The sequence below is a fragment of the Xiphophorus maculatus genome, chromosome 15 (assembly GCF_002775205.1).
Source record: "Xiphophorus maculatus strain JP 163 A chromosome 15, X_maculatus-5.0-male, whole genome shotgun sequence".
In the NCBI taxonomy this organism is placed as follows: domain Eukaryota; kingdom Metazoa; phylum Chordata; class Actinopteri; order Cyprinodontiformes; family Poeciliidae; genus Xiphophorus; species Xiphophorus maculatus.
This window is the reverse complement of record NC_036457.1, coordinates 12043559-12052802: the sequence shown is the minus strand read 5'-3', so window position 1 is coordinate 12052802 and position 9244 is coordinate 12043559. Positions and strand designations below refer to the sequence as shown.

Below are 9244 nucleotides of genomic sequence, written 5' to 3'. Positions count from 1 at the left end.
AACAGAAGCTTCTACACACAGTGCGACGCAAAATTTATACTACATTAAAAAAAATTATATTTCTTTATGTAGGATAATTTTCCCCACTGAACAAATGATCAAATTAGAAATGGGATTTTAAAAAACGTTCTATGCCACTGCAATAAACTTGATTTAAGCTTATAACTCTTTCCTCATTTCAAGTGAGCTCGTAATGATGGTTGGGTATTTTTTTGGTGCCTACAGATAGTAATTTAGCCCCAAATAAGAGCACATATGAACATACATGACCCAAAAACAAACAAACAAAAGAAACATTTATTTTTTTTTCATTGTTTCCGAGTTAATGTGCATTGTTCTGGTATAAACAGAAAGAGTCGATAATGGAAAAACAACTGTATATGAAAAGGAATATATTGGTTTTAATACCAGAATTAACCTATTCTACAACAAAATACAAACAGTAATATCAACGGCAAAAGTAGAGTCAAAGTTGTCATATATTGCAGTTTATAAATGTCAAATGAGATGCCTTTGGAAACCAAAACAATAAATAAGAGACAATTTTACAGATTACTTGTTTCGAAAGCAAAAATTCAGGCAATTTATCAAAAATATGTTTATTTCTTCAAATAATTATTTCTGAGTGTACTTATATTTGGGCTAAATAATCAGTAGAAAAATCATTGAAGTCAAAAACCAATAAAGGTCCCTGATGCATGAGCATTTAAATACTTTTAAAATTCACTTAAAACACTGCAGCAAATTAGACCTGCCACAATCTCTCCTGTGGTTTGAATTATTTTGAAAATATGGATCTCTAAAAGAATACAGCTGTATATTTTAACAACCTTTGGAAATGTGAAAAAGGATCTTCAACAGTGAACTCAAAACCGTTACAATACATTTGAAAAGTGTATTTGTATAGGCCCGTTTGAAATCTAAACCCCTTGACAATATGGAAATCTTTAAAGGACCGTGATATTGTTTTTGAAATAATAAAACAGAGGCTAACCATGTTAATAAATAGCAATAGTTGTTTTTACTATTGTCTTAAACTGAGTGTTTTCTTTGCTCAGGTATTTAAAAGTTAGTAACTTTTAAAGTTAGTAACTTTAGGACATGTTCTCTTATCTTTCCATTTTTAATAGGAAAAACAAATAGAAGCTTCTACACACAGTGTAGAAGTTACTAACTTTAAAAGTTAGTACCACTAAATCTGGTTGGATTTAGTGCAGAATACTTCACTTTCTTTCACTTACAGTGCACTCTGCATTTACTGGCATAAAAGTCAGTTAGTTATTCGGCAGAATGGAAAAGACGAGAGAGAGATGTTTGTCAATAATTATGGTGAAAGATGTGAATTTAAAAAGAAAGATAAAAGAAAAGATATGAGTAAAAACATATAAACATAAACATATCTTGAAACACATTTCTTCTATACTTTAAAATTATTATTTAAAAAATAAAACTGAATTGGGATTTGCCATTGTTTCTGTAGGTCAATGTCATAGATGAAGGTAAATCAGGTTTCTCCTTTTAATTAGAAATGCATCACTAACTAAAAAAAAAAAGAGAGATTGCACATCTTTAAAAAAATAAACTAGTGCTTCAGTGGGCCACATGTATTTAAATATAGATTCTTAGGACAAAAGGAAGATTTATTTTTAATTTATTGTTGGGGTTTACTGTGTTTTTTTTTTTTTAGATTTTCTTTGGCTGAGACAACACTTGATATAATTACATCCTTTTGTGGTTTTCTGGTTGGATTTATTTACCCAAATATCAGTTTCATCCTTTAACTATGCTTCGGTTGCTCCGGAAACAACTTGCATTCTGCCTGAACGAGCAGCATGTTCCCAAATGGTATCATCCGTCAAAATGTCCAAACAGTTTGCACAGAAAACCTAGGCAAGGTTTAAGATCCAGAAGAGAACAGGCACAAAGCAGACGCAAATAAAACCTACAACACTGTAGACGATGTAACGGTACGGCAGCTCTACTTTCATCTGCTGCCTCGCCTGCCTCACGTCGTCCGACGGCAGCCCGAAAAGTCGGCACAAGAACGGGATAGTCACTGCTTTCATGGCCATTCTGGTGGTGAGGAGGACGGCAACGCCGATGACGAAGCGCAGCACGGAGCGTAACACCAGACCCGTGGTGATCGGCGGCAGAGTTAGCGGCAGTGAGGACAGGGGAGGATCCTGCAGCAGACCCAGCTGGTAGTTCACATGTGAAGCCAGGGCGGCGCCGGCCCCGGTGCCGAGAGCCTGAGCGGTGTCGCCACGAGAGGTGCTCCACGAATCCAAAGAGAAAGCTACGAGTCCCAGGCTCACATGTGACAAGATGATGACGAGAGGAGCGTAGTGGTCAGTCATGTAGTAGTTGTCGATCTTCTCCAAGGTCGGCTGGAAGAAGGCGAGAACCAGAAGGCTGTACAGGAAGCCAGTGATCACTTCCTGCAAAACAGACAAAAAAAAAGAACAAGTCAGTCAAAACTGCAAGCGTTAGCTCAGCATCCTGAAAAATCACAAAAGAAACAATGATGCTTTCTGCCCTGAAGGAGGCGCTATGTTCCCTTGTTATTTCAGAACAAGTCAGTTCTAGGGAAAAAAAATCAGGTGAGGTGCTGATGGTTTAACCTGTTTTACTATTGAACAATGCAGAAGATAACATTATATCTACAAATCAGCTGCCAGGTTGCAGGTTGTGAGGTCACACCACTGGACCCAACATTATCTACGGGCTTTAATATGTTTATAATCATGTTCTGTGCAATACAGTGTTATCAAGCACTAAACACTGATAAAGTACAAACATATATAAAACTAATAACGCTGCAGTTTGTCAGCAGATCACTAACTACAGCATTACACTTCTTTCAAAAAAAAGGAAAATAATTCACTTTCCATTTTTAGTTTGCTTTTTTCATCGTACCAATATGATGTGCTTCAGTTACTGTTACAGATGCAGTTGATATAGTTTTTGTTGAATATTACAATAACATATTAGGTGTGATTTGCTATGCTAGTAGCGTAACCAACTCAGTCACTAAAATCCATGTCAGGCTAGGGTATTAAAGGCAGTAAAGTCCATAAAACTGGATAAACCAACTACTGGTAGGCAGAGGGAATGCATGACACTTGATATATCATAACTTACCAAATACTGCATCCAAGCAGTCCTTTGTGATTGTACACAGCACCTATTAATATTCCAATGATCACTACAGACTTGATATATTCTGCAGCTCTAACTTAAACCCAAACTAAAAAGATAAACTGGAAGTCTGTGCGAGGATTCCTTATAGCTTGTGCAAAGCAAAAAGATAACAAGGAGCTGTAACAACTGAAGTAAAGTTTTTTTTTTGCATGAATGCTTGCCATTCCTGGAGGCTTGATCCTGCTTCCACAAACAAAGCTTAAACCAAGGCAAAACCATCTCAATTTAACCCTGATTTCATATTTGAGCAATTTTCCCAAGAGTGTCATATATTTAAAATAAAAGCAAAGAATTCAACTGGGTCATTCATGAGAGCTGAAACTGATTTAACTTTTCCAGACGATAGTCATAACAGATTATATTTCTATCATTTACAACCAGCTCATGAGTAGAGACCACAGACGTTCAAGCCCACACTTATAATGCATCTTTAAGAACTGGGACTTCAGTATAAGTAGCTGATGGGAGACATCAGCTACTTATATAGGCATGTCAGGAATCAGTTTCATTTTAATTAAATTATTTTAATCATCTTACCAGAACAGAGTGCATGCCCATGTAGACTCGGCTAACACAGACCAGGAGGCTCCAGCTGAGAGCCACAGAGAATCCAAACAGGAAGGTGTACTGCAGAGGAGAGCACACACAGGTTAGAACAGCACGTTATTAAACAGGTAATCCCATAGAAACGCAAGTATTGTGGCTGTGGTTTTTGCTATCAGGGTTTCTCCTGATGAGTCACAACAATGCGCTGAAGGACAGCAGCAATGATAACAGGACACTGATAGCAGAATGGACATTTTTATGCATTGCCATATGGTCATCCTGCTGTCCTTGGCATCTTCTAAAAACTCTGAATATTTGGCTCATTTCTGTCAAAGTAAGAAACTAAGCAGAGGTCACTGTGTGAGGAAGGATGTCCGCAGTGCATTCAGTCAAATGAGCAATGTCAGCATTCTAACAGTGACACCTAGTCACAAGTCATCACTTCTTTAAGAAAGTTCTGCATAAAGATAAAGGTTATGGCATTTAGCAACAGTCTGACAGCAATTTGAGATAAAGTTCAGAGAGACGCACTGCTCAATTCTTGAGGCATAGATGGTGTTTGAGTCATTAAGATCAAATGTTATTTAAATGTCAGAGAACTACTTTAAAAAAAGTGTCATATAGGCAGCACTAGGGTGGATTACAAGGTGGCAGAGTGTGTGTGTGTGTGTGTGTGTGTGTGTGTGTGTGTGTGTGTGTGTGTGTGCGTGTGCGTGTGTGTGTGTGTTTGGTGCAGGGATTCATACATTCGTGTTGGTACACAGGTTTGCAATGTCTCTTTATCACGATGAGAGGTGAGAAACACTGCTGACAGGTTGCGATTCAGATTTACATCATGATTTGAAATTTATATTGAAGATTTGTTGCAACAGCTGTAGGAGTTCACCCTACAATCGGTGGATCACCGGTTCGATTCCTGCTGTGCCAACCCTCGTCATTTGTTTCCTTGGGCAAGACACGTCACCCGCCGTGCCTGCTGCAGACCATCTCAATTTGATATAAAGGACATCATAAATAAAATTAATTATTCTTATAATTATGCAAAAAATACCAGTTGCACTGAAAACAAACAAAAAAAAACGTTATGTGTTTTTCAAGCTAATTCAGAGTTGAAGACACATTTCTATAGAAAGAAGAAAAATAAACATTTTAAATCGCTACGGAGAAATAGTAATGATGAGATCAGAAGTTTCTAGTTATTTTCTCAGCTCTGTGATATGACAGATTTGAGTCTTTGTCTTAGCAAAATAAAATTAAATAAAAACTTATAACAGCTGCTCAATAAAAGATCTGAATCATTTTACCTATAAACTCACATTTGGTCATGGAATGGACATTAGTGAGTACTGATCTTAATTCTTGAAGATCTATCCTGCTTTCAGTGGAATATTTTACTCACTTCATAAATTAAGTGCCAGGTGTCAGCAGTGTTTGTTTCTCTTTACAGCTTTAAAATCCACTGTCTTTGTTTTTTGGTTCCTTAGCTCGTTTGTCATGTCCACATCAGACACTTGAAAGCAGAGAAAGTTCAACCAGGTCAGCTGCGTCTGGTTAGTTCAAAGCCCGTCAACAGATTCCTCAACTATAAAACCTTGATTTCAGGCCCTGAACGTTTTCTTCCTACTGATGACCTTGTGCTTTGTCTCCCGGCATGTGTTTTCTGCGTCTACACCCCAAAAAACAGCACAATCTTCCAGTGTGTTTGCTTCTCTTCCCCCAAACTTCCCTTTTATGTCACTTCCCACTGAACTCCAACAGCTTCTGCCTTCGCCTATCTCCTGCGTGGGTGATCTTTACACTTGTCAGGAGGTTTTATCAGCATGATTGTGCATGTCAGCAAATAATTTAGCAAGAAACCGCAAAGGGGAAATGGTAAAGCACATGTTTTGAGACGGTTCTCAAATAGTTTTCATATTGGAAAATATACCCACCAAATGTCAGGCTGTATAGAACAAGCTTAAACAAATAGTTAAGCATTAATAAAAAGAAAAGGTGTGTCTGATATTCTGGGCAATCTGTTTCTAAGAAGCATGCCTGCACAGATCAAACCTTTCTCTCATTTATTATCAATATGCAAAAATTTACTTTCATCCATCCATTTCCTAAACACTTTTTTCCTTACACCCCAAGCAAGTCATCAGTTCATCGCAGGGCTAAAAATTTACTTATTGTGTAGAATTATTAAATAGAACAGTTCCTTTCTTTGAGCACTTCTATTGTTTGAATTGTTATGAAAACTTCAACAGAATCATGGCCGGATTAACTGGTCATGATTTTCAATTGCAGGAAATGACGAAATGTTCTCTTCCTGCCAGTCACATTGACTAGGATGTAGTGAAGTGAGTTTAAATAACAAGCACTCAAACAACCTGTTGGTCGGCCTCAACAGGCCAGGATTTGCTTCTTATACATATGAGAGAGATTTCAATTTTTCTTCATCTTTAGCTTCTTCTCCATAGCTACTGGTATTCTTTATGACTGAAAACAGAAGATAATCTGGGATTAGCTGCTTTCTGTTCATTTTGATCAGATAACCCTGCTGGGACATCCTGAAGAGCAAACATGCTGCATCCTGTAAAATATATATATTTTTTAATACACCAAGAAATCTTTTGAGATTTCTTCTTAAGCATGTCTCCTTAATTCTTAGAAGAACATTCAATACCAATAGAAATAAACTGGCATATAGATACACTGACAAAAGACAACAAATGTATAAAATTATATTTCTAGGACCGTTTGTAGCATTTCAGCATTAATGAACATGGCAACCTTTATGAAAGAAATGACAAGATCCTCCCCATTTATACACAAAAGCATATCTAGCCTTTGTCTGATTTCTCCTAAATTGAAAGTCAAATGCATTAAACTAAGTACATGATGTTGGTTGATACACTTAAAGATCAAAAATTGGGGGGGGGGGGGGGGGAGTTCTTGCTTTGAAGCATTTAGCTAATACAATAAAAGGTTTTTTCTTTATTTTCCCCCACCAGTCACTGATCAACAGAAAACTGGGATACCCACATCTCCAGGCAAACTAATGTTAAATCTCTATTTGTGACAGAAATGTTAATAGTGAACAGTAGATAATTATTTTGTGTTCAGTCTGTAAGCAATTCTAAAAATTGTGTTTCAAAAACTATATTCCAATGTAAAAAGTCTGGAATCTAACGAAAAAGCAAAGCAAGTTGAGAGGTCAGAACCTAATAAGTGAGGATATTTCTGTGATAAAAGAGGACCTGATCCCTGACCTGATTATTCAGCTGAAGGGTTTAGACAAAAAACAAACCTTCAGCAATTTAAACTAAAGCAAGAGGCCAGTGAACCTTTTAGTGGCCCTTGGGGGTCTGCAGGTTCCATGATGCTTTTCTGGCATGTCTGCAGTCAAACTGGAGCTGTTCTCATCTGGACATGAACGTCATTAAACACCATCCTTTCCCTAAAGCATCTGCTATCTCTGATAATATCCTCACCCTGCTTCTGAAACAAATGGACATACTGACCTCCCACCGTCCATAGGTCAGCATGAAAAGACAGAAAGGTATGGCTGTCCCCGTCATGGCGTGCGTGGATGGCATGCTGTACTCTGAGTTGTAGAAGACCTCCACTTTGACCACGGGAGGGGAGGCCGGTCGGGACCAGCGGATCATGTCCTTGGTAGACTGTCCCACGAACAGGTTCCAGGCCCAGACTACGATGAGCCTCCTGCTGACCAGTGCGTCGATGTTCCAGAAGAGGAAGGGAAAGAAGACGATGAAGAACATCTCGTTGCCAAGCTCGGTCCCGAAGGTGAACAGGTAGAAGAGGAACTTGTTGTGGATCAGGAACTCCTGACCCACATCCCCGGTCAATGAGTTCCTCCGGAGGGGCTTCGCTCTGACAGTCTCTGCCGCTGTTGGACCATCGGGCCTGGCCGCGTCCTCCTCCTGCTTCCCGTTAACCTGAGCTAAGGCGGCATCCCCGTTCCCCACATCTTCATCCGAGCTCTGCTGGACCCTCTGCCTGAGTCCCGGACAGTCCGGGTCCGGCTGCCCGCTGTCCGGTTGGGTCCGCTTCTCCGGAAATGTCCCTTTAACGCCGCAGAAATTTTGAAACCTGGCGACATGGATGGGGTCTTGGAGATAATTACAAATCTCTACAAACTTATTTACAGCAACGCTTGCCATGTCTATAAATACGTATTTTTCGTTACACAAAACCGTTTGTTTTCAGTTGTAATTCATCACCGGGAAAGCTAACTATGGTCGGGTCATTTCCTTTAAAAAAAAAACAAAACAAAAACCGCTCTGAACAGGAAGACCGGTGCAGAATACCTCTCTTAAGTCCTGCTTACGGCATTTAAAATACCGACTTTGTTAGGTGGCGTGGTCCTATTAGAGACAGCGGCATCCAAAGTCCGTAACAGTTAACCATTAGTTTACAGGGCGATGCGTTCATAGATACAAATTGCGTCAGACCGCTGGGACCGTTTATTCTCCTCTTCCTCTTCTTCCTCCGCTTATTCTTCTTCTTCTTCTTGGATTTACTGGCGGTTGGCAACAAACTTTTAGTAGCATTACCGCCACTTACTGGTATGGGGTGTGGTTCGTAATGGTCTATATATATATATACCAAAAATAAATAGATACATAAATCCTACCTATACATATAAATATATATATAGTCACACACAAATATATACATACTTATACATAACTTTGTATTCCACCCATCTATATCATACACACATTCACAACCACACCTACTATAATCAAATTCTATGAAATAATTTAGTTTTCTGTAAAAATCGAATAACTATTTGCATATGTTTACTCCACAAATTCTTCCTCAAAATTTCTAATAAATTAACCTTTTCCCTAATACATTCACACTCACTCCTCATATATCTTCTCGCTCTTTTGTATTTATGACATTCTAATATAACATGTTCTATTGTTTCATATTTTCCACAGTAATCACATCTGCCAGTAGTATGCTTTTGAACTTTAAAAAGTGTATAATTAAGTCCTGTATGTCCAAATCTCAACCTTGTTGTCACTCTTTCCTCCTTTCTATTTCTTCTGCCATTTCTACTTTCTCCTACTATCTTTTGAATTGTATAAAACCATTTCATATTTTTTCTTCATCCCACCTTTTTTTTGCCATTTTTTTAAACAATATATTATATATATTCCTTTATTTAATCAGGTAAACCCCGTTGAGATCTAGATCTCATTTTCAAGAGGGACCTGAGCAAAAAATTTGCAATAGGCTACATAGCAACCTGGTTACAAGATAAAAACAATTAATACATATGCACAAGTATAAAACAATAAAACAATTTTAAAACAATGACACTTTCCCTCAATACTCTTGTAAAACAATACTCTTTCCCTCAGATTTACTCGTTTTAACTGTAAAACTAATAGGATTTTGAATTGCCCTCTGCCATTTTATCTGCCCTCTCGTTTCCTTCTACTCCAATAGTTATTCTCCTCTTCTTTTTCTGGCGTTACTT

General features: G+C 38.1%; 1 protein-coding gene across 1 annotated transcript; it reads right to left on the bottom strand.

Moving 5' to 3' along the window:
- Positions 1 to 1660: 1660 nt before the first annotated feature.
- LOC102217671 (sphingosine-1-phosphate phosphatase 1-like) lies at positions 1661 to 8254 on the bottom strand. The gene is made up of 3 exons (XM_005800274.2): positions 7251 to 8254; positions 3739 to 3828; positions 1661 to 2438 (listed from the first exon to the last, which is right to left on the bottom strand). The coding sequence occupies exons 1-3, from the start codon at positions 7911 to 7913 to the stop codon at positions 1887 to 1889; spliced, it is 1305 nt and encodes a 434-aa protein (XP_005800331.1). The 5' UTR covers positions 7914 to 8254; the 3' UTR covers positions 1661 to 1886.
- Between the last annotated feature and the right edge of the window lie 990 nt (positions 8255 to 9244).